Below are 25,267 nucleotides of genomic sequence, written 5' to 3' on the forward strand. Positions count from 1 at the left end.
ATTCCTTGGTGGTAGTCTTGTTGATAGATTGACCATGGGGCATCTTTTATGAAGTTTGTTTGCTTAAGAGTTACTTAGACTGTTTCAATGTCTTTCTTTCTAGTGCTGAAGCTTCTCCTGCTGAATGTTGCCAGCATGCTAAAATCTTGGAGGACACACAGTTTGTGGATGGATATAAGCAGCTGGGATTTCAGGAGACTGCTTACGGAGAATTCCTAAACAGATTGAGAGAGAACCCTAGGCTTATTGCATCCTGTCTAGTTGCTGGAGAGAAGCTCAACCAGGACAACACGCAGAGTGTCATCCACACAGTCTTTACCTCCATTTATGGCAACTGCATCATGCAGGAGGATGAGAGCTACCTCCTCCAGGTCCTCCGTTACTTGATAGAGTTTGAACTGAAGGAAAGCGACAACCCCAGGCGGCTGCTGAGACGAGGCACTTGTGCCTTCAGCATCTTGTTCAAACTCTTCTCTGAAGGACTCTTTTCTGCAAAACTTTTTCTTACTGCAACCTTACATGAGCCAATCATGCAGCTGCTGGTTGAAGATGAAGACCACTTGGAAACTGATCCAAACAAGTTAATTGAGAGATTCTCCCCGGTACAACAGGAAAAGTTATTTGGAGAGAAAGGCACAGAAAAGTTCAGGCAAAGAGTCCAAGAGATGGTTGACTCCAATGAGGCCAAGTTGGTGACCTTGGTGAACAAATTCATTGGCTATCTCAAACAAAACACTTACTGTTTTCCTCACAGCTTGCGATGGATTGTTTCACAAATGTACAAAACACTCTCATGTGTAGACAGGCTGGAGGTTGGGGAGGTCAGAGCAATGTGCACAGATCTCCTTCTAGCCTGTTTCATCTGTCCTGCAATTGTTAACCCAGAACAGTATGGGATCATTTCTGATGCTCCTATAAATGAGGTGGCAAGATTTAATCTGATGCAGGTATGGTTCACTTCGAAGTAGTCTTAAAAGAAAAAATACATGAGAAATGTTCTTGGTCTTTTTTTTCCCCCCACTAGAACTGATGTTACTACAGGAAAGGGAAAGGTATTGTCCCTCCTTCCTGTAATACGGATGCTAACAAAATATTTGCATTAATCGTTGCTGAAAAGGCATGTTATGAATCTTTTAGTTGAAAATATTGACTTAAAAATATAGCATGCATTCCTTTATCTCTTAGAATTGTTGCAAATGGACCTTATAGATCTATTACATGGGATGGAAGTGAAAGTGTAAAAGTGACTGTTAAGATGAATTCTGGAATGTGTGTAAATGCATATTGTGCTGTTCTGGTTAATACTGAGTCTTATGCCAACTGTGAGGTTTGCTACAACATCACAGTTGGCAACTCTTTAAAATGTGGAGTTGTTTTGCAGTGGGAGATTAATAAGGAATGTATTCTCTGAAACAAGGGTTAGCCCTCTTGCTATTTTTTTTCTCCTCCACCATATTCTTAGTAAAATATATGCAGCCTTTTAATAATCTCTTAGTTTAAGATGACCTAGATTCAACTCTCAATTCTGATGTGTTGTAAAAACAAAACATGCTTTGTTCCTGGGAAAGGGGGCAAGGAGGGATGCTCACAGCACACTGTGTGTGCAGATTTTTCTCATTAAATGCAATGACTGGGTTTTTTTCTAAAGCTTCTTGCATTTTTTGTGTCCTGAAAGCCAATATAGGCCTCTGTCCACTCAATCAGAAGTATTTCTTAGAGTATTAAATGGTAAAAGAAATGTAGAATGAAGAAGTGTTTTCAGCTGTTTTTTGTAATAGGGTCCATCATGATGTTGTTTTGAAATGCTTATTCTTCATACTTCTTTATCATTTCAGGTTGGGAGGCTTCTGCAGCAATTGGCCATGACAGGTTCTGAAGAGGGAGATCCACGTACGAAGAGCAACCTTGCTAAATTTGACAAAGTAAGAATGTAGACTGAAAAAAGCTGACTCGTGTGTCTGCTTGGTCCTTCTGCAGTCCTTTTCAGACATTGCAAAGGACTTACTCAGTGTTTAACTTCCACGTTACATGTACTGAAAAGCAGATTAAATCTTGCACAAAACTGGGAACAAATGTTGAGTACTAGAGTTAAGGGTCAGGGATTCTTGCTTTTACTCTGACATAATACTTATTAAAAGAAGGCGTAAAAAGGAAATTAAAGCAAGTAACCTTTGAAACTGAAATGCTGAATTACTGTCTGCAGCTTTCCTACTGCACAAAAGGAAAACACTTTGGTCTGAAGACAGCTGATATATGAAATCTGGTTTAACACCAAGCAATTTGTTAGTGCAAGTAACTTCTGTTCCTTTTTTGTGTAGTTTTCCTTTATCAGTATGAATCATCTGTAGCAATACTGAAGTTGACTTCATCAGAGGAACAGTGAAACTGATGAACTTTGATGTATTGTTATATGTTTAAAACCCTGTTGATTTGCTTGTGTAACTTCCAGGGTTTTGGTAATTATCCTTGTTACACAGTCAGCATACAAAGTTACACATACTTGTATTTATTATACAAGTGACATTCAATCAGGTTAGAAAGTGATATTACGTGTTGCTTCCTCGTTTCACTTTTAGTCTGTGCTCAGCAGCTTCTTCAGGAAGGGGCAATTAATTACCATAGAACAGTTTTAATTTTGTAAAACATTATATGAAGACACTTAAGTAACACTTTAGAATGCAGAAAAGGAATGAAGGAAGTGCTGAAACTAACTGCATGCTTTCCTTGCTTACTCTTCTGTGATTTTAATGGTATATGGTACTTTATCCTAAGATTTTAAAAGTAGGAAGCAAAACTTCTACTGTTATGTAAACTACTTGACTCTTGTTGTAAGTTGCATTCTTTCCAAACTCTAGTAAATGGTCTCTCATTTAAAAACTATTTCTTCTCTTTGCAGAGCTGTGTTGCTGCTTTCCTGGATGTAGTTATTGATGGGCGTGCAGTTGAAACTCCTCCAATGTCTTCTGTTAACCTTCTGGAGGGGTTGAGCAGAACAGTGGTTTACATGACGTACAGCCAGCTAACTGCTCTGGTAACATCTTACGTTTAAGTAGTAGTATAAACCTGTCCCCATACGTTTACAGGTAGGATAAACAAGGATAATTTATGCTGCAATTCTTAGTAATTGTAAATTTTCAGGTTGGCTTTATGCGGAATGTAATGTCAAGTGATCAGCTTAAGGAAGATCGAATGGCTTTGGAAAACTTGCTGGCAAACTTGCCCCAGAACAAACCAGGGAAAAGCAGCAGCCTTGAAATGACTCCGTATAATACCCCACAGCTTTCTCCTGCAACTACTCCAGCTAACAAAAAAAATCGATTACCAATAGGTAAGAAGAGCAAGCAGGCTTCTTGCATGATCTGATACCTTGATACATCTTCTGTGCCATTTCTTCAGTCACCTCTTGGGGCTACTCTTTGACTACACCTCCAGCTCCTGCTTTTTCTGTGTAGATGATGAAGAGTTTTCTTTTGCATAGAAAAGCCAGGTAACTTCCTTATTTTCTGGTGCCAGTATGATGAGCTCCAGCACTCTGGTTGAGCTTGGGAAAAACCATGGAGTGCTAGTGCTATGATAATAAAGGGAAGGTTTGAAAATGGGAAGCAGATCTAGGAGGGAATATTGCTTAGTAAAGTGGTGAGGTGCAAGTAGTGACATTTAATTAGTGGGATAGAATAAGTTTAAATCCTTTGTGTCTCAGAAGAGAGCAAGTGGGGAAGAGCATGAAAAAGTAAGAGCAGAACTTTCAGAATATATGCCAAGAAGAGCAGCTTGCTTCTTTCTTCATTATATGCCTGGTTTTAACTCCAGTTGTTAGTTGCAATGCAGCTTTGCCTGTTGGGGTTTTGTCCTCTCTTTGAAGAGGATTCTGAGTCTTGAACTTGTCTATTGCAATAATATTTTCTCTTAAAATAGGAAGTGTGGTACTCATCTTCAGTGTATATTTATATGACTATGACCACATGGGATGTTTTTGTTTGTTTGAGGGATTTGGTGTTAGTGTGTAACAGGATGAAAATATGTAGAGCCCAATAAGCGACAAAAAACCCCACAAAACCAACCCCAAAATAAACCTTTCCCGTGTTGTTTTAACTCTGCTTCTGAATGGCTTTGGTCTTATGGCTACAAATAGTGACACAACAGCATTTCTTTTATGGTATAAATTAGTTTTTGCTCAAAGTTTTTATTTGTTTTGTTTCATTTTAATGCTCTCGAAATCCAGGACAGCAGTTGGCAGCCATTACTGCCTGGGATACTTCTGCTACCAATCTTTCTGCTCATATAACTCTAGTAACCCCTTTTGGTGGGTAATGCCCTCTTTCTGTTCTTCTTTGTGAAATGTTTAGTTGTAACACAACGTGAGCATGCCTTTGGTTTACTTTGGCTATCAGTTGCTTTTCCAGATTCCTTTATTGATTTCTATTTATAACTCATTTAATATGTACATGTAGGTTTTAAAAACACTGTGAGTGTGATAATCACTTTGTGTGATAATCAAACTCTGGCTTAGACTTGTGCACACTTGCCTTGTTTTCCCAGATCAAATAACTGATGTTATGCTGCCATACTTAGAAATCTTAATTCCATGTGGGTGTTTTTCCTTCCATGATGCCAAGCATCCGAATATGAAGCTACATGAAAAGATTAAAAAAAGATGCAAAGTAATCAAAATAAAACATCTGTTAGAATACAATTTCCCTGCTTTTTAGAAGAGAAAACTCCTAAACAAATTAATTAGAGTTTTAAACCAGAAATGTAGACTTCTTTTGTTAGTTATAAACCTCTTCATTTTTTCATATAACTCATTAAAGATCTTTCTGTGATTGGAATATACTGAACTTGTGTAGGCAAACAAGACATAGTATAATTCATTTCTCTAAGCTTTTAAGTTGAAAGTTTGCTTTTTCACAGTGCAGTACTCTAAATTTAAGCACCAGTTCCATCTCACAAACTTTAATAAGAGTTTGCATTTTGTGACTTTATGAATTCAAAACACCATGGTTCTCTATTTCCATTGGATTGTCTTTTATCCCTCCTGAAACAAGGAAAGCTTTCTAATGTTGATATTTGCAATATTTCCATAGCAACTCGTAGCAGAAGTAGATCAAATATGCTAATGGATCAGCATGGAGATCATGAAGGATCCTCCCAGGAGACTATCCCAGAAGTTCAGCCGGAAGAAGTGCTGGTGATTTCTTTGGGGACAGGCCCACAGATTACTCCAGGAATGATGTCAGAAAATGAGGTATGTAAAATCTATCACATCCTGGATATTTTAAGAAGTACAGCCTCTGTGTTCTTTAATAGCAAAACACTGATGTTGTGACACCATGTTTTGGTAATAAATCTGGAATGGGAATTAAAATCCTTACTATATTTTACCGAACTTGGGAGTTGTAGCTTTCAAATTTCCCTTTGTTAGGTGATTTTTTTTCTCACCTTAGTATATCTGCAAGGTGTGAAAACCAATATGTAAACAGAGGGAAAATGAACCTGACAGATTTATGAAGAGGCTTTTATCATCTAGTGTGCTTAAGAGCAAACTCAAGCTGTTGTTTCCGAGCCTGAAGAAACTGATTCAGTTACCTCTCTGCATGCCCTGTCCTTTCGATCAAGTGGCACAGGTGAATGATAGAACTGGAACACTGATCCCGACAGTTTTGGCAGCTCAGACTTGAAACACACAGACCTAGCTTCTTGCGAGGGTGGAGCTGTGGTCACATTGCCAGGAATGCCTTCAGACTGTGCTGCTTAGGTTAAGGCTGGTTTTACAGCCTTTTATTTCCCCAGCTGTAGCACAGCTTCTGCTTTCATCTTTGCGGCCTTGCCTGGTAGTTCATATTATCTCCTTTTGCAGCCTGCTGAGCATCAGTTTCCATACTGCATTAGTCTGCTGGGGAGAGGAAGGAGCTTGTGGCTCCATTATTATCAGGATTTGTCTTACATTCACATCATGGTTACCTTATGTTCTCTCCAAGCTCTGACTTTGGAGATAACTGTTTTTTCAAAGGGAATGTTAGAAATTCAATTGTACCATTAACATTTAGGGAATCTGATGTAAAAATGCATGCAGTGTTTTGAGGAAGTCTTGTTTCTTTTTCCCCCTCTCCAGGTCTTAAATATGCAACTTGCAGATGGTGGACAAGGAGATGTCCCTGTTGATGAAAACAAACTCCATGGTAAACCTGATAAAACCTTGCGCTTTTCCCTCTGCAGTGATAATCTGGAAGGAATATCTGAAGGTGAAGGGCCACTTAAGTCTTCAAGTTGTTTTTTTCCTTAACTATAAAAGGAACTTCTGTTAAGCACAGCATGTCATCTTTGCCATTTTGAAGGCTGTGCTATTTTACCCGGAGAGCCTGTCTTTTCTCTTAGGCATTCAAATAAAGATGTATGGAGCTGAACTCTACATTCAGTTATGCAAAGGCATAACCGAGTCTGAGAATTAGGAAGAAAAAAACTAAGTGTGTTTAGAGAGACAAAACAGAAAGGGTTTTGTTTTGCTTTTTTGCTGTTTTTTAAACGTAAGTGCAGTACTAATTATCAAGATAGCCTAAGTTAGTTCTAAATTTAGATTTCTCAGACTTTATTTTTCATCATGTTTTAATAAGCTATTACATATCTCAGAATAGTTTCTGGACTCTGGACAACTCCTTTATAGGAACATCAGGCGCAGCAAAGCAGAGGTTTATTTCTGACACTGAAGAGGTTTGTACAGGTCACGCAGCATGTGTTATATTGTGTAAATTCCATAATTTAGTTTTTGCTCTCTCCTCAAAATAAGGAAACAAATTCATGGACAAGAAACAAATTAATGACAAAGGCTTCATTAACTTTTTAGTTACAGTTAAGTAATAATAACAGTAATAGTGATATTCCAGCTGTATCTGCAAATGTATTTGTAGATTATTATAATTAGTACTATACTAAACATGGGAAGTATGTGTCACATTGCAGGTTAAGTGTCTGTAGAACCAAGATCCAGAATAGAGCAAATGCACATGTAGTTCATCAATTCAGTATTTTCTATTGGCACTGCTACTTCATTTCTTTTCATCTTTCCAGTTAATTATATCCTGGATTGTTCATGCTGTATATTTAGGAACTGTTACTCAAATCAGACTTACAGTAAACTGCTGTTTTCACAGGTCCTTCCAATCGCTCCAACTCTGTGTCGTCTTTGGATTTAGAAGGGGAGTCTGTGTCGGAGCTTGGCGCGGGCCCCTCTGGGAGCAATGGTGTAGAAGCACTGCAGCTGTTAGAGCATGAACAAGGCAGGTGCATGTTCTCTAATACAAGTGCCTGAGGTGCTGTAGATGCTAAAGCTGAAATTTGCTGGAAAAAGGTTGAAAAATTGACTTGTTTGGAAAAAAACAAGTGAAAGTTTTCCTGTGCAATCACTATTGCTCATCTTTTTTTTCCCCCAAGAAATATTTCTTGTAGGCTGTTAGAAAATCACATGAGATTTTGATGTCCTTTATAGGAAACTGCTTGTAAAGTTTTGCTTAATACCAATTTTGCCTTTCAGGGAATAGGGTCATCTGAACTGGGATAATCTTAAAGCATCTGGATAGCTTCCTGTTTGATATATATTTGTCATATGCCGGAACAGGTTGTCCAAAGAAGTTGTGTCTTCAGCTTGGAGATAATCAAAACATAACTGGCAATGATCATGAACAACCTGCTGTAATTGACCCTGTCTTGAACAGAGGGTTTGGGCTTGAATGATCTCTGGAGGCCACAGCTGTTCTGTCATAAGCTCTTCTTACAGGGATTGTATCAGTTTCGTCTGTCAGTTGGTTGATAGGTCACCATGTGTAGTGTAAGATTTTTCTTCTTAAGTCTCAAATGGACTTAAAAACTGTTTTCAGGCAGCATCTCTTGAACAGTGCTTTACAGGCCCTGCTTTAAGATGCTCTTATCTGACAGAATTGGAGGGTTGTTTGTTTTCCTATAATGTACTTTTACAGATTTCCAATGAGAATTAATTGGAAAAGCCTTTAATAAATTGAGACATTTTTGTTTTTACACAGCCACAACTCAGGATAATCTTGATGACAAGCTCCGTAAGTTTGAAATCCGTGACATGATGGGGTTGACTGATGACAGAGATATATCGGAAACTGTGAGTGAAACTTGGAGTACAGATGTCTTGGGAAGTGACTTCGATCCAAATATTGATGAAGATCGTTTGCAGGAAATAGCAGGTAACTGGGTAGTGCAGCTGGTATGTTAAATTGCTTCATGCTTGCTCTAAACTAGCGAGGCTGCAGAGCCCTCCTCCTCCTCCTCCCTTTTGAAATAGTTGTGCTTGCATTGACTAAACCAGAGGATTTTGTATGCATGACCTGAATTGTATTTAGTTGCTTATTCCTATCTTTTCAACGTTGTTTTTCATGGTGAATTTATTAAGGACACCTAAAATGTGTTCTTATTTTCTCTCTGATCAGAGCTGTCTTCTGGAAGCTTTATCTAGCTATATGCTTCGGCTTTACTTTTGCAGGTGCAGCTGCAGAGAACATGCTAGGCAGCTTGCTGTGTTTACCAGGTTCAGGATCCGTGTTGCTTGATCCCTGCACAGGTTCAACCATATCAGAAACCACAAGTGAGGCATGGAGTGTGGAAGTATTACCAAGTGATTCAGGTCAGAATTGTACAGTTTTGGCTTATTTCTTTAGCATGAATCAAGACTCTTCTAGAGGCATAGAGAGCCAAACAACAGCCTCTTCCTCTCTTTCTCTGAGAAATTATTGTACTAGGGTTAAGCTAGTGTTTGTGAATGCTTCCAGTATTAAAAGAACAAACTGTTCCTAGGCAGAGAGAAGATGAAAAGCATTGTGACAAGTAACTCACTGTTACTTAAGAAGTTCTTCGGGGCCAAAAAGGATGAGAGGGGATTGCAGAGCAGACTTCTGTTTGCTTTCCTTCCCTGTGACATTAAGTAGGGCTACCTAGGATCACAGTTTGCTTTGGTTAGTGAAGATTTCACTGTATACTGTTGTATCTAAGAAATACAATACTGAAATAAATAAAATCTACTTAGAATGCCTGTGCAAGATAGAACAGTGCTATTTGTGCAGAGTCCTGCTTTCTGTATAAAGTACTATAAGAAAACACTGAGTTAGCTTAGAACTTAATGTACTAAACCAACACATACCCCTCTTCCTTCTTTATGTGAACCTTAAGGAAACATGGTATTGAGTAATGATACTTTTTCTCTCTACTCTCCATTGTCTCCCTTTGTAGAGGCCCCAGATTTAAAACAGGAGGAAAGACTACAAGAACTGGAAAGCTGTTCTGGGCTGGGTAGCACATCTGATGACACAGATGTAAGGGAGGTCAGTTCTCGACCCAGCACACCAGGCCTCAGCGTTGTATCAGGTGAGTTTACATGTTCTGCTAGAAAGTGATCAGCACCTGCTTTGCTGCACTTCAATTATACATCATTTCACTCATAATTTCTTGCACTCATTCTGGAATTTTTAAAGCATCTCTGTTCATCTTACAGAAGAAAATAAAAAGGCAGCAGAGAGTCGAATACTCTGTGCTACAATAGCAATGGTTAGCTGGGGATTGTGGATTTGGAAGAAACTCCTAACTTTCTTGCATTTAGTTATATTGTCACAACATTCTTTTTATTTAAGTAAATAATCATATATCTATTTCACTTCTTTGGTTTCTGCAAAGTATTTAACAATTAAGTGTCTTTCTAATGCCCATTGTCAAACACTATTCATGACAATGTTAAAACAGCTGAAGATGTACAACAGAAATAAAATGTCATTTTAAGAGTGTAGAAATTCCTTATGTCTCTAGATGCTGCTGTGAGTTAGGACTTGATTATGGCAGTGTTCACCAAACTTTTTAGTAGCTTCAGGGTCTTTCTTCCTTTTTCTCTGAAAGACTATATCGGATGCTTCTTTTGTTATGTGTAAGGTATTAGTGCAACATCTGAAGATATTCCTAATAAGATTGAGGATCTCAGGTCTGAGTGCAGCTCTGACTTCGGGGGAAAAGATTCTGTGACGAGTCCTGACATGGATGAAACAGCCCATGGTAAGTTACCTGTAAAGGAGAATTAGAATCTCTGGTAACTGAAGTCTCACAAATGTCATTTGTAGAAGCCTTAGATTTTACAGTTTCTCCCAACTTCAAAGTTCTGGTGGCTAAGCTCAGCACTTTCCTTATTTGCTAGTACTGTGTTTGCTTGACAAATTGATTCCATACTTTACAGTAGTAGAGCTTGAGTGCTAGATCTAAGATCACCTTTTCCTAATAATTTTGATCACATTGTCTGTCCTCTTGCATTTTGGAATTGGTCTGCTCCTCAAGATTTCCCCACTTTTTGTGATGGAATTCTTCAATCATGTCAGTATACTACAGCAATCTTTCCATATGAAAATGTCTTTAGAAATATTTTGCAGTATAGGGTTTTGTAAACTACTGCTTCTGAGGGCTGGTTTTCCAATGTCACTTATGTTGTAGGTAGTTCTTTGTACAGCATTTACTGTTCTTTTCTGTGTTTCAGGAGCCAGTCAGTTGACATCTCCTCCTTCGCAGACAGATTCTTTGCTTGCACTGTTTGATCCTCTATCATCAAATGAAGGTGAGTTGTAAAGAATAAGCTTTTTTTAAAAAACCCAAGCATTTTCAATGCTTCTGTATTAATACCAGCTTATTTGGAAGAATCTTTAAAGCAAGGCATGCTTTCTTTTATGCTTATGACCACAGGTGTATCAGCTGTAGTAAGGCCTAAAGTACATTATGCAAGACCCTCTCATCCACCACCAGATCCCCCAATCTTGGAAGGAGCCATAGGAGGTAATGAGGCCCGATTACCAAACTTTGGGTCTCACTCTTTAATTCCAACTGATTTAGAAGCATTCAAGCAGAGACATTCTTACCCAGAGAGGCTAGTCCGCAGTAGGAGTTCAGATATAGTATCATCAGTTCGGAGACCCATGAGTGATCCTGGGTGGAACAGACGTCCTGGAAATGAGGAGAGGGAGCTTCCTATGCCAGCCACCAACTCTGGAGCAGCTGGTCTGGTGGCTGCATCACAATCATCATCATCATCTCCCAGTAAAGACTCCTCCAGGGGAGAGGTAAGGCTTCCATACCTCTCTTTGTTTTAGTCTGTGCGTGCCCATTGTAATTATGCATCTAATGCCAGAAAGCTGTTATTAAAGGTGTGTAGCCAGGGAAATACAGTGTACTTTTGTTATCTTGTAAATGTTGGCCAATAATGTTTAACAAGTTAAAGCTACAGATGTTCAGAGTGACTTAAATAAATCTGGCTTCTCTTCAACATACTGAATGAGCTTTACTTGGTTTGATGAGACTTCAGAAATACAGATTTGTTGAAGTGGCTAAGTCTGAAATACTGCAGCATCCTGAAAAGTAATTTTCTCTAAAAAAAAAAAAAAAAGAAGTGAAATCTAAGTTTTTTCATGTCTTTGGTTTAGCATTTATAGGCTGCCCTCTTCAGGAGGAACATTTCCAACTTCATCTGCTTTTGTGCCCTGCCGTAGTTCTGTTTTTACAGTCGATGTAGCAAAACCTGATGTGAAGGAGGAGTTTTGTCTTTGCACTTCATATAGTAAATGCTCAAATGTAGACTCTGCCCTTTTTACAGATTGAAGAGCGAAAAGACAGTGATGATGAGAAGTCTGACAGAAACAAACCCTGGTGGAGGAAACGTTTTGTGTCTGCCATGCCCAAAGGTAGGATCACGTCCATCTGGTTCTGGTACTTTAGTAAGAGTGCGCACTGCCTTTATGATGTCTTTAGTCACTTTTATGGAAAGTGTTTACAGTTTCACTTTGAAAAGCTGACCAAGCTGGCACAGACTTGTGACACAGTAAAGCTGTGCTGTTTGACTTTGGGAAAGACAGGATTCATATTTATAAAATTGCAAGTGTTGCAGTAAAGAGAGAATTACTGAAATACAAAGTATGCAGAACCTGTAAAGAGGAGTGTAAGCTGAAACGAATTTGGTTAGGCATTGTGTTATTGTAATCATTCAGTGACCTTGGAATCTTTATGTAAGGCCAGTCATTTCATAGTTGTATGATATAAACTTTATTGCAGCTTCACTGAGAACTAGTCTTAATTTTCTACAGATGGTAGCATGCTAGTTGAAGGATATTGATAACTTAGGTTATCTCATGTAACACGGCATGAGTGGAAATTAGACTTTGCTATTTGCAAAGTAAAGCTTGTTCAAGATAATACTTTCATGCTGTGAACGATATCAACTTGGAATGGAACAATGTGTGCAATATTAGATATTCTACATACTTCCAGTTAGAAAAGAACCACCATAATCCTTGAAGATTAGCTTTAGATGATGTTATAGTATTTTAATACCATTTTGTTTGCTTTTCCATTTCACGATGTGCTGTGTTTGCATCTTTTTCCTGAACTTAGTAGTGGGAATCAGTTGCCAGAAAAGGTTCATGTCATTACGAGCAATATTTGAGTTAGGACTATTGGCTAAACTGAAGTATAAATATATATGTAAATAAAAATGGGAAGCTACTTCACTCCCTGGTGAGCCATTGCCTAGAGTATATAGTACCTGGAAGGCAAAACTGTTTTGCCTGGTTCATGGTAGCATGTCTGTAAAGGTGGAACTTAACTGCATATGACATTACAGTTCTGCTCCACCCCATAGATAGGCTCATGCTTTTGTTGAAGTTTATTGCATGACAGGCTTCTGCATTAGCCACTTTCTTGAAGTTTCTTTAATCTGGCCATTATCTCAGAATAGTCTTTGATAAAGTACCTTTCATTTTCAGCTCCTATTCCGTTTAGAAAGAAAGAAAAACAAGAAAAAGACAAAGATGACATGGTGCCTGACAGATACTCGACACTTCAAGGTATGAGAATATTATCATCACAGTAAGTTTCTCTCATAACATGCCCTCCTGAGTTCCAGGGTGCCCACCAGGTATCTATTTACAGAAAGGTATGAACTGTTGTAGTTAATGTTCACAAATGGCTTTCTGAGTAAGAAAATGAATAAAGACTTCTTGGCTTGAAGGCTGCTTTTAAACTGTCATGCTTCTGTCAGTATCTGTAGTACTGGATTCTTGACTCCAGTCTTCACTTGCCCTCCCACACCCTCTTATTATGAAGTTCACGTCCTTATCATAGCTGAGTGGTAAGGATAGTTGCAGACACATTCCTGTAATAGTTACTTAAGTGCTAAAATAAACCTGATTTGAACCTGGGTGTTTAGCTTTCAGTTTGCCTAAGTATTTCTAGAAGTCTTCAAATATACAAGAACTATTTGTGTATGCGGTATAAATATGCTAAGGATCTGGCTTTATTTGTTCTCTTTCATTGCACTTTTTCCTGCTTTTGCTTCAGACTTTATAAATGTATTCAACTTGTGGCTAGATGAAGACAAGCAGCTATTTGATGTGGCTAAAACAGAGTGCATATGTGTAGGTCTAAATGTTTGTATTTGCTTTCAGTTGGCACACACTACAAGGCTAACTCCTGTTGTTTTTAATGGTGTTTTCAGATGATCCCAGCCCAAGACTCAGTGCACAGGCACAAGCTGCAGAGGACATTTTGGACAAATACAGGAATGCAATCAAGAGAACCAGTCCTAGTGAAGGAGCCATAGTAAACTATGACGGTGCAGGTGAGAACCTGGCTTTCACAATCAGCACTGACATAGTTTCTCCTCCTTAAAGATAAAAACACTTCAGGATTCTAGACCAATGTTAGTACTAACAGCTGAACAATGTGAACTCTAAAGCAGGAACATTTTGTCAATTAATCTGAGACTGGGAATTAAATCAATATTCCCAAGGTCTTCCAAAACTGACTTATAGATTGTGTATTTTTAATATACTCTTTTCACTTATTCAGAACAATTTATTTTATTTGCTGTCTCCGTTCCCTCCCTAACCTTAGAATAACAAGAAGAAAATAGAGAATATTAGTCTAGTTTCTTCTTCTCGCTCCTCTCTTCAAGTGTTATGTTGGTTATTTTCATTTCCATAGACGCTATTGGGGATGGTGAGAGTATGCATGACTCTCCCCGTGATGAGGCCTTGCAAAACATGTCTGCAGATGATCTCCCGGACTCTGCAAGCCAAGTAGCACAGCCACAAAGTTCTGCTTTCTCCTACAGGTAAATACATTTGCAGGTTTAATCTTACCCACATAATAGAATTAAGAGCTAATGCCATGTGATTGTTTTCCACAACAATAATACTATGGATCAGTTGTAAACCTTCACATACTTTTAGCTTTAAGCGTCTCATATCATAGTATCTCATGGCATGTTGTATTTCCACAAGTGAAGGGGGTGTATTCTAACCTGAGGCAATAGAGCAGGTCAATGTTTAGGAAAATTCCTCTGAAACTGGTCTAGGTGCTCTATTAAAAGAACTGATGTTCTGAAGTCTTGGAAACACTGGTATATTAAAATAAATGATATATAACTAAAATAAATGATCAGTAAATAAGCTAAATAATAACTAACTAAATAAATGATAAATAACTAAAATAAAAAAGATAAATAACTCTTAGGCAGTATATAAGGAATAGAAACAGACAGAAAAGTAATGACTGCTTATTGAATAAGCAGACCTTGCAGCAGCTTGTTAAGAAAATATTTTTCCTCTTTAAGGGATGCAAAGAAGAAATTGAGATTGGCTCTTTGTTCAGCAGATTCTGTTGCCTTCCCGATGCTGACACATTCAACAAGGAATGGTCTGCCAGACCACACAGATCCTGAAGGTAAATGTTCTTCATACATACATATGTTTTTGTACTGTGTGTGTTTTTTTCCCCACCTAATGGCATCTGTACTGCACTGTTTATGGTACCTTCTGTTTGGAATAGATGCAGAAGCCATAAGCTACCTTTTGCCCCCCAGATACTAATAGAGTAACTCATTTGATTTACTGAGTCTTTACATTGACATAGTTTGTGTTATGTTTCATCCCTCCATTCATGCTAGGTTTATTTGCAGACAGGTGAATTTGTCACTTTTTCTGGTCCTCTTCACATTTCAGAATGGTTCTAAGTACTAAATAAGACAGAGATATGAAAACTTACCCCTTGATATCTTGGAAATTCAAAAATACTTATTAAATTGTTCTTAAAATAACATTTATTGCCTAATGTAGAGACACTTTATTTTGAACTTACATGTTTCCCATATTAAAAAAGTTGTATTTTCATCATGCCTACATTTATTTTCCTTAATCATTTTCTGTTGTCCTTTATTAGATAATGAAATTGTATGCTTCTTGAAAGTTCAGCTAGCTGAAGCTATTAACCTCCAAGACAAGAACTTGATGGCCCAGCTGCAAGAGACTATGCGATGTGTAAGCCGCTTTGATAACAGGACCTGTCGAAAGCTGCTGGCATCTATTGCAGAGGACTACAGGTAGTTTGTTCATTATCTTATTATTAATAGGTTTCCAAATGCATGTATTTATTCACTAGCAGATTGGGAAGACCGCTTGTGGTTTAAATTGTACTTTATCAAATCAGGTTATTACATCTCTGCCTTCCTACAATATGATGAAATTGCCTCAGCTATCTGCAAAGAGTTTAAAAACCCTTGGACTTTCAGTCAGTCCAGATAGTAAAGAACTCAGGTTAAATCAATCTGTGGGTAATGTTCAGCTCCAGCACACAGGAGATGCTGTTTGGAAGTTGCTTTAGTCTAGCATTCTGGAGTGCTGCAAGGGCAGTGAATTCAGCCAGAGAAATCTCTGTAAGATGGAACTTCCTAATTCAGGCTTTACCTTTGTTTTAAGGGCAACAGGTTGAAGCTACCTCTTGCACTACAACTCAACAGCTGGTAAAGCTATTAGCCTCTATCTTTTTATGAATCTGTTTTAGGAAAAGAGCTCCATATATCGCTTATTTAACTCGATGTCGCCAAGGGCTGCAAACGACACAAGCACACTTGGAAAGGCTGTTGCAAAGAGTTCTGCGAGATAAAGAAGTGGCCAACAGATACTTCACTACAGTATGTGTGAGGTTGCTTCTAGAGAGCAAAGAAAAGAAAATAAGAGAGTTTATTCAAGGTAAGATTTACTGCAGACAGTGGAGTGTTTATATTCCTTTATTCCATATTTAGATGCTGGCTCGGGTTAATGTTTTAAAATACAGCTTCTGATCTGAGAAGCAGATTCCTACAAGAGTTTTCATTTTAGCTGGTGAATGAACAGCTCAGATTACTGTGAGTTAACAGTATGTTGTGGCAGCTAAGGCATGGTAACTGGCTGCATGTTTCACAGACTAAGAATAAAGGTGATCTGATCTCACTTGGTCCAAGAAGTTATGCTAAATCGTATTACCTTACCCATGGAAGAAACATAAATACTATAAATTAGTTTAGACCTACTGATTAATGGTAAATTAAGATGCAACTTTCAGTCCTTAGGACAGAACCTGTGATTGCCTCTTAGAAAATACAGAGAACAGCAGTAGTATGAATCAAAGATTCAAAAATATCAGATCATAATATCAGATAACAATATCAGATCATAAGGGATAGTGGCACCAGGCAGACAAGTCCCTCAAAACAGGGTCATTTAAAACAGTTTCTGTGATCTCTATGCACATATGTGGTTTAGTGAAGTACATAAGAAATTTGGAGTCAGTTCTTGCTCCTGAAGCATATAGTGCTGCATGCTAAATGTGCCTGAATAGGCTGGAATTAATATGAGAATTCACATAGTCTGGGATTAAAGTTCTAGTAATAAGATTCAGTGACCCAGAAGGGAGTTAAAGCCCTTTCATTGGATAAAAAGGAGACAGCTATTTCTGGATGATCTAAAAGAGAAATTGGCAACTGTAGTGTTTGGGCTGCTGGCAGATATGAGTGGCAGTTGTCTTCTGTTGCAGAGTGCTATAAATATGAAGCCAATGAATGGCCAGTTAGGAGCCAGAATGGACCATCCCATTTGGCCGTGCTGCATTAACTTGGCTGCATTCCCCATTCTGTATTTTGTAGATAAATATGAATGTTGTAACTATGTATACTTAATAAAGGTAGGGATAGGAAATGGTACCCATAGGTTTTCTTGATATCTTCCCCCTCAGCATCTGACAACTTTGCATGTGCTGGTTCCTACCAAGGCACTGTTGTAGTGATTGTTCTGGGTGTTATCTCTGTGGGTGGCTAGAAGGAAGGCATAAGAACTGGTACTGCAGAGGAAGTGATTAACACAGTATCAAGTAGAGTATTTTGACCATATGCTTTGCTAAATGTGTTCTGTATGCTTTTTCTTTAATTCCTCCATTTACTTCAAGTGTTTCTGCTTGTACTTCCCTGGGTGTGGGTAAAACAGAGCTTCAGTGCTGCCTGGCAAGAAATTTGAAGTAGATTCTGGGCTCTTCTTTACAGAGAAACGTATCAGAAATAATGGGGGTTTTAGTTAACAGAATGTTCTCTCTCTTTTTACTTTATATCAGATTTTCAGAAGCTCACAGCAGCAGATGATAAAACAGCCCAAGTTGAGGATTTTCTCCAGTTCTTGTATGGGGCTATGGCTCAGGATGCCATATGGCAGAATGCCAGTGAAGAACAGCTTCAGGATGCACAATTAGCTATAGAACGCAGCGTGATGAATCGTATTTTCAAGCTTGCATTCTACCCTAATCAGGATGGAGATATTTTGCGTGATCAGTAAGTTAATGTCATTGGAAGTACCTGGTTTCTCTTTTGCAGTTGGGGCAGATGGAAGCTCTGCAGTCTTCATGTGGCAGACTTGACAAAGTCAGCCATGCTGTACAAGTGCATGTTTTCTTTCAGAATGTTTTGTAAAAGAACAAGGAACTGCTTTAGCATCATGGGCAAAAGTTTGTGTTGGCAACACACTGCTAGAATAAAACTGTAGATGTAATGGGGTACACACTTTCAGATCTGCAAGTGTGTATGCTGAGAGTGATCAAAATCTGCATCAGAACTCCTTCCATTTTCTGTTTTGGTACAGTATTTTCCATGCATTTGGGGTTTCTGTGGTTTAGAACATACACTGTTTGAAAGCTCTGTTGGCTTGGATGGTAAAGTCGCCTGCATCTCATATTGACCTAGTGTCTATTAGCTTCAGGACCATCATGGTTATGTGCTTTCCTCAAGATCTCTCTTGTAGTATCTTAAAACTCTTTGGAAACCCCAGGGGCTGCTGGTTGGCTGCTGCTGAAGTTTCACTCTTTGCTTTTTGTGTTTGTTTTCAGGGTCCTTCATGAGCACATACAGAGGCTATCTAAAGTAGTGACTGCAAACCACAAAGCACTTCAGATACCTGAGGTAACTCCTTTCTTACACTTTTGTGTGTGTGCTGGGGTGCTTGGTTGTGGTTGTGTTTGGGATGGGGTATCTTCCATTGGCTGATACTTCAGAATTAATTTATTTCTGATTTTGCCACCTCTGTCCTGACCGTAAGACTTAAGAACTGCACAAAGATGCCGTAACTTCCTGATAATTGACTTCAAAAGACAAGATTTGAATCTCTTATGCTTCCAATGTGATTCATATGCCATAGCTGTGGTTTACAGCTGTCAAGTTAACTTTCTGAGCTAGCCAGAATTAATGGAACCTTGCAGATCTGTGAGTTTGCCCAAGGCTTTCAGTTTTCTCATGGCTAATAGAATAAGTGAAAGCAGGTTGGTAGGCTTAAGAAGTCTATCAGAGGCTGCATGCTTGCAGCTGTCCTGCTTCTCAATCCAGCACTTGAACTGTATGACTCAGAACTGTGTGTGTTCATAAAGCTGCTGTGCAGAAGACTGAGACATACAGCTTTACCTTCATTTGAAACAGTGCACTGGAGAAGTCACAAAGAAGCACAAGCTAATTGTGTTAGTTGCACATAGAGTGTTGTCTCCTTGTAGTTTTTATTTAGCACAGCAGGAAACCACCTTCATTGTGAGTGTAATGGAACCATCTTGCCTTAAAGCTTACTGTTTCTCAGGGGTCTTGCTCCTGCCTGCTATTCTCTGGTACGTCAGAGCCTCTGTGGTGCGCAGTAGTAGCTTGGACAAACAAGAACTGGCAGCATGTTGGTTTTTTTCCTAGGTATATCTCCGGGAGGCACCATGGCCATCTGCACAGTCTGAAATCCGCACAATAAGCGCTTACAAAACCCCTCGAGACAAAGTACAGTGTATCCTGCGTATGTGTTCAACCATCATGAACCTGCTTAGTCTGGCAAATGAAGATTCAGTACCTGGGGCAGATGATTTTGTTCCTGTTCTGGTCTTTGTTCTCATAAAGGTGAGTTCTTTTGCAAAGATCACAAATCCCAGCTAATTCTTGTAATAAACAAGCAAATTTTAGGAAGAAAAATAATGCATTTGGGTAACTGGAAGCATACTAGACTCAAACCCAGATCCAATTCAGCAGGTTTAAATAGAAACATTAGAAATACCGTCACAGTTATGGTTTTTGAATCCAAACAAACTGCATTTGGAAGCAAGGAAATTGGGCAGAGATGTTGTGTATGGAGTGAATTAGTGGGTTTTTTTGAGGTGTGTCCATAAGCATTTGTCATCTGTGCCTGCTTACTGCTGTCCTTTTTCAGGACCAAGATCCACACTAGGACTGACTTACATTATGTTGTTGGTCTTTTGTAACATGGTCTGTCTTGTATAAGATACTAAAGCAAAAGGCTTTTCCATATGTTGGAATCCTTGATGGCTTTTCTAGATCCTGCTGGTGTTGCCCTTCTTTCTCTGGGCCTGCTAGTCATTTTTCCTTGTAGGAAAAACGCTCCCTTCATCAAGTCTGATGCCTTCTGAATGTGTGAAATTGGGGTGAACTGGACAAACAGTCACTAACCTACAGCACACTTCATAATCATGTATTAGGAATATGTGAGGATCACTGCACAAATAGGACTGTATTTCTATTCTGTATCTTGTAACATTTTATGTTTAGCTTTGCAAACAAGCTGTGAGTATCTTTTTCTCCTTTAACCCTCAGGCAAACCCACCTTGCTTGCTGTCCACTGTTCAGTACATTAGTAGTTTCTATGCCAACTGTTTATCTGGAGAAGAGTCATACTGGTGGATGCAGTTCACAGCAGCAGTTGAATTCATTAAAACTATTGATGATCGCAAGTAACTCAAGCAGCGCATGTATGGGCAGACTGTTAGCAGAAGAAGAGTCTATAAGAATGTACAACAGCTGCAAAAGCTGAAGAAGAGACTTTCCTTGTATAATACTGTACAGAATTGAGGCATTTTAAAACACACCTTTACTAATCAAATTAATTTAACAGATTTTACCCTCTTCTCTTTTGGTTGTGTTTTTCTCCCCTATAGATACTGGCACTGCAAAAGGGACCACAGTTTTCAGGTATTTTGGAATCTCAAAACATGCAGAAAATTCTTCATGCTTTTCACACCACCCTTCTTCCTGAATTCTTGCTCACGTGAATAATTCACTTCATTTAATTTCTAATATAAAACTGAAACAAGAAGAATCAGGGCAACCACTTAGTATATTTTCCAGCTTAATACACCTTTTCTTAATAAAACACCAGCCACTCTGAAGGTTTGTAGTAGCTGACATTAGTTCTCAGTTGTATTTCACCAAAATTTAAAATCTGAGAGGACAGTGTAAATATTATATAACTATATTTAATGCATTGCAATTATCTTTGGACTCGTTATCCTTTGAATAAACAAGCAAAAGCCTCTCTGACCTCTACCAGGTTGTGACATACTGTGTTTTGGTAACGAAAGAACTTCCTCGAAAGGCTAAGATTAAAAAAAGGGCAAACTGAACTATTTATTAAAATGTAATTAAGATTACTGAAATTTCTAAAACTGGAATTTATAGTACATGGGGCTTATTAGATAGCTGAACACTTTTTGGCTAGGGCATTAGGGTGTTACAAAGGTTTGGATATATAGAGGAGAGGAACTGTAAGTTACAATAGATAAGTCTAATATAAAAAAAGGAGAAATAAAATACCTTACTGTAATATTTTTTCTGAGCTATTGTGTATACTGTACAAACCCCAAAGAGAGATCCTAAACAGAACCTTGGACTGTAATATATATTTTGATTAGTGACATTAAATACATATGCCAGGGGTTTCAGTGAATGTTTTTACTAAATGTTCTTCGTGTTGTCTGCTATGCAGCAGTGCAAGTTTTACTGTTCATATAAAATATTTTAAACGATAACACTGTTCTTTATGAAACATATCATGACATCAGTTCAGGGTGTTTTATAGATTTCTCACCCCACTTTTCCCTTAAACTGACAAGTACCAAGTTAAAGAAGTTTTTATGCACAACACCATACGGATTTCTCCTGAGTGAAATGGTCTGAGTTGATGGCCAGTGGTTGTTACCTGTATGTAAGCACTCGCTGTTCTTTTTTAGCTGGAGTTACAGTGAAAAAGGACAGTGAGCATTTAACTTTTTCATGTCAGTATTATTTCTTGCTCTTTCCAGAGTGTTCATTGCACTTCTGACGGAGGGATGTGTTAAGGCTTGGTGTCTGAGTTCTGAAAACACAAAACCTTTCTTGCATTCTTTTTGAAATAGGATTATTTGATATGTGTGTGCATTTTGGTGAGTAAAACCTGTAAGCAGCTAGTACCTGGGGAAAGAATTTGGTTCACTGAAATTAGAGCAATTTATGTCAAGTATCAAGGGCTTAATTTGGCTGTGCTACTCGTTGAGGCGTAATTAAAGCAACTTACTTTCTAGGACTCTAGTTCATAACTCAATATAGCAGCATTTTTGCCAAACTAATCACAGGTGAGAGGGTGGGATGGTAACTTCTATTTATAGTCTTTCTCCTCTGCTAGAGACGTGATTGTGTGGAGGAGCAATACTCAGTAGAAACAAAATCCTTCTGATCTGCCTTACTGTGGTGACTCGGTCTGTGTCGCACTGCAATATTCCAGTTCTTCAGCCTTGATAGGGTTTTGGTGCTGAACACGTAACTTGATATTGCAAGCACAGCCCTGACCAATAACACTCAGCAGCGAAGCACAAACATGCCCTTGAAGATATGGCCAGGTCATATCTAAAAGCAATATAAATTTATCTATATTGAAGTGTCCTGTAATATTTACTTACTACTTGAATATCTGAGATGTTAAGACTGATGTCTGAAAGTGCTTGTAGTCCTGCAGCTTGGGTTTTAGCTGGGAAGAGTATTTGTACAATCCCTAAAGGAGACACAAAGACACTTCAGTTGGTGATTACCCTGTACTCTGCTTTGGTTTGCAGACCTGGTCAGCAGGATTTGACCAGCACCATCAGATCCTTCAGATTTGCTCTCCTTTATGGAAGGGGCAAGAACCATTTCCTTCACAGGTTTTATCACTTTGTTTTTCTATGTAGAACTGGAGTCTTTATTATTATTTAGTTATTTTTAAAGCAGTGAGTGTTTAAATGAGTCCCAGATGAGCTGAGTCTTCATAGCAAGATGGTCCTTTGCTTCTTTTTTCCAGCCTGCTCTGAAAGTCCTTTATTAGCATCTCAATAGGTGTAGTTAGAGAATTAGACTTTCTGAAGAATTTAAAACCTTCCTCTAATGTCCTCTTACTGTTTTCCCCTGGTGTCCCCTAACACTTTGTTTTAAAATGACAGATTTCATGTCTAGGAAGTGATGTTGTTAGATTTTGGTGTGCAACAGTAAAGGTGAAAAGACAGTGCATAAAGGACCAAAAGTAACAGCACTGCTGCCCAAGAGGTGCCAGCCAAGTATCTGTTGCTGTAAACTTGGTGCTTTCTGTTAATTAAACTACTTCAGCCACTGAAGGATGAATGGAACATTGTGGGGAAAGGGGAGGGATCCCCAGTAGCAAGTTGCAGTCAAGACTCAGTCATTGACTTCAGCGCTGGTCGTTGGCATGTCAGGAGGAGCTGCCAAATTAACCAATGGCATAGCAATGCCTCTTGATATTACAGAGATGCTGTTTTCCTTTTTGGGGTAGAGGAGGGAAAGGAAAGGGCTGGGTTTTTTCATCCCTAGGAGATTCCTTTAGCTCCTAACCCTAAGGGAGACTTTTCTCTAAAGCTTTTTGAAATCCCCTCGAAGGAAAATGGGAACGCGTCTGGCCTGTTGGATGTTTCAGTTCAAACCTTTTGTGTTGAAGGCCTTGTACTACCAAATGCTGAATGTAACTGCCATAAATTTCAGGAAAAAAAGCCACAAACATGATCCTGTTTCCTGCTGGTGACTTTCTGGTGAGCCCAGTGTTGGTTCGTGTCGCTTGGGAACGGGAGTGTTCTGTTGAGCCAGAGTCTCAGAGAGCTTTGGGAACCCTCTGCTGTGTTAATGCTGAGCGCACATGGGGAAGGGGAGCTAGAACAGGAGCAGGGGGAGGCCAGCCTGTGCAGCAGCAGTGCCTCAGGCCAGTGAAGTGTGTGCTTGGCATGAGCATAACACTCATGGCCATGCTGTGGTACAGAGCATGCAGCCTCCGGCTGGCAGCGAGGCAGGAGAGTGGGAGCGGCAGGAAAGCAGTGGAGGAGGAGGAGGAGAACCCTCTTGTCTGGGTAACAGCTGACTTGGTTGAGCCTGTACTACTTGAGAATTAATCTCTGCTGAGTTAGTAGTGTGTGTCCTGTACCTTTTAATTGTGCTTTACCTCTATTTAAAAGCTTTGTACTGCCTCTCCTCTTTGAAACTGGTAAAGCCTTTATAAATCTAAATTAATGAGCTTGCACAATCTTGTATACAGGAACCCCATCTTGTCTCTAACGTGGTTATTAATGTATTATTCTGTAAAAACTGATTAAAAGGAGAGCAGTTTAACCGCCTGGGTTTCATGTCTCTGCCTTGTTCCAGTGCAACCAGCAGTTGTGCTGGAGATGGCATTCCAAGCGTGAATAACTTCCCACTAACTTCACAGGGTTTCCCATGCAGCATCACTGCTCTGTTGTATCCTCAGACCTCTCCTGCATGCACTGAAGCTCATGGGGAGGAGGCAGTGGCAGAAGAGAAGCAAGATCCAATTAACACAGAGCTTTTGGGGGTTTACTTGAATTGTCCAGCTTGGCTGTTCTAGTATCTTAAGGGTTAAAAATAGCTTCCTGCTGTCACAGCCATGTGAGGTGGTACATGTGGGGACAGGCACCAGGACTGTGTCCCCTCACTGTGTGTTGGCTGTTGTCTTGCTTCAGTCCAAATGTGCTGTTTTACTCATTTATGAGGAAGTTTTGCTCACCTTACTTCACATCACCTACAGGACAGTAGCATCTTGGTGGCCACCACACATCTGCCCCAGTCCAACCCTGAGTGGGGCAGTGGGTGAACTGGTGGGACCAGGGCGGATGTACAGTGCTGCCGTGAGCTCGGTCCCCACAGTGTTATTGACCTTGATTCTCTCTCATTTGCATCCAGCATTTTTCATCCTCTGGAATATGGTGTTTGGGGACCTTTCCATCATTAAGTGGATTTACAGCAATTTCCTTATGTGTTTTCTCCAAGGGATTCTGTTATGAGAGGCACATTAAATCTCCATTAATACCTCATTATCCGACTGATAAGATTACCATGATAATGAGGCAGAAATTCTAATTGTTTCACTTCTTATTGTGCCTTTCATTAAATCATATACCTGGAAGTTGCTGTCGGAGAAGGGAGCTCTGGCCTGCAGCCCCTAGGAGGTGAACCCATCCCCATCCACCCTGGTCCTCTCCCCCAGTGACTGAAGGATGCCAGGCCATGATGGCCTTTCCTCCTGGGCTCCTGTGTCTCCTGCCATGGCCTCTTCTCTGTGCCATTGTACCAGGAGGGTCTCCAGGTGCCCCAGGGTCTGTGCTGAGGAGCATGGCTTTGGAGAGAGCATGTTTAGTGTGGCCCTGCTGTGGTTTTACACAGCCGCTTGCTCCTGGGGGCATTTAAGCAAAGGGGTGTGCAGCCTCCTTCGGAGCTGTTACAGCCCATCAGGTCAATGATCCATGAACTAAAAAGTCTCTAAGCAGGAGCAATTATTGTCTATCATGTGTCAAAGGCACCCGTATTGACCCCGATAGATGGAGCCATTATGGCCTGTTGAGTCAATGATCCATGAATGGGGGAGTCCCAGGGAGTAGAGGTGTCACAGGCCACGCCAGCACCATCCTGTCTGTCACTGCAGGGCATGGGGGTGTTGGGGCAGGGGTGGATTTGGGGAGCAGGGGCAGTGTGTGTGCAGGGGTCCCCCATGACCCGCAGGACCTGAGCTCTGCTTTGGGATGTGATGTGATGGCTGCATATTGCTGGTTAAAGCCTTGTCAGGACTGAGAGCTCATGGCCATGGGAGCCCCA

The 25,267-nt window shown here is 39.6% G+C and overlaps 1 protein-coding gene across 3 annotated transcripts in view; it reads left to right on the forward strand.

Moving 5' to 3' along the window:
* The window catches only part of GAPVD1 (GTPase activating protein and VPS9 domains 1), a 30,269-nt gene extending 6,494 nt beyond the window's left edge, over positions 1–23,775 (forward strand). The window contains exons 3-26 of one of the 3 annotated variants that reach the window (XM_034067365.1): positions 104–947; positions 1,836–1,922; positions 2,897–3,031; positions 3,139–3,328; positions 5,085–5,245; positions 6,113–6,242; positions 7,149–7,274; positions 8,034–8,207; positions 8,504–8,644; positions 9,247–9,381; positions 9,937–10,056; positions 10,529–10,606; positions 10,732–11,105; positions 11,636–11,723; positions 12,801–12,881; positions 13,532–13,654; positions 14,020–14,149; positions 14,651–14,760; positions 15,256–15,415; positions 15,877–16,064; positions 17,458–17,671; positions 18,223–18,295; positions 19,061–19,258; positions 19,967–23,775. In XM_034067365.1, coding sequence (XP_033923256.1) covers positions 104–947; positions 1,836–1,922; positions 2,897–3,031; positions 3,139–3,328; positions 5,085–5,245; positions 6,113–6,242; positions 7,149–7,274; positions 8,034–8,207; positions 8,504–8,644; positions 9,247–9,381; positions 9,937–10,056; positions 10,529–10,606; positions 10,732–11,105; positions 11,636–11,723; positions 12,801–12,881; positions 13,532–13,654; positions 14,020–14,149; positions 14,651–14,760; positions 15,256–15,415; positions 15,877–16,064; positions 17,458–17,671; positions 18,223–18,295; positions 19,061–19,258; positions 19,967–20,107 — 4,201 coding nt within the window. In that variant the 3' untranslated portion in view covers positions 20,108–23,775. The remainder of the gene's footprint in view (positions 1–103; positions 948–1,835; positions 1,923–2,896; positions 3,032–3,138; positions 3,329–5,084; positions 5,246–6,112; positions 6,243–7,148; positions 7,275–8,033; positions 8,208–8,503; positions 8,645–9,246; positions 9,382–9,936; positions 10,057–10,528; positions 10,607–10,731; positions 11,106–11,635; positions 11,724–12,800; positions 12,882–13,531; positions 13,655–14,019; positions 14,150–14,650; positions 14,761–15,255; positions 15,416–15,876; positions 16,065–17,457; positions 17,672–18,222; positions 18,296–19,060; positions 19,259–19,966) is intronic. The other 2 variants (XM_034067367.1, XM_034067366.1) reach the window with 2 other exon arrangements.
* The last annotated feature ends 1,492 nt before the right edge of the window (positions 23,776–25,267 follow it).

This window comes from Melopsittacus undulatus, chromosome 11 (assembly GCF_012275295.1).
Source record: "Melopsittacus undulatus isolate bMelUnd1 chromosome 11, bMelUnd1.mat.Z, whole genome shotgun sequence".
NCBI classification, from domain to species: Eukaryota; Metazoa; Chordata; class Aves; order Psittaciformes; family Psittaculidae; genus Melopsittacus; species Melopsittacus undulatus.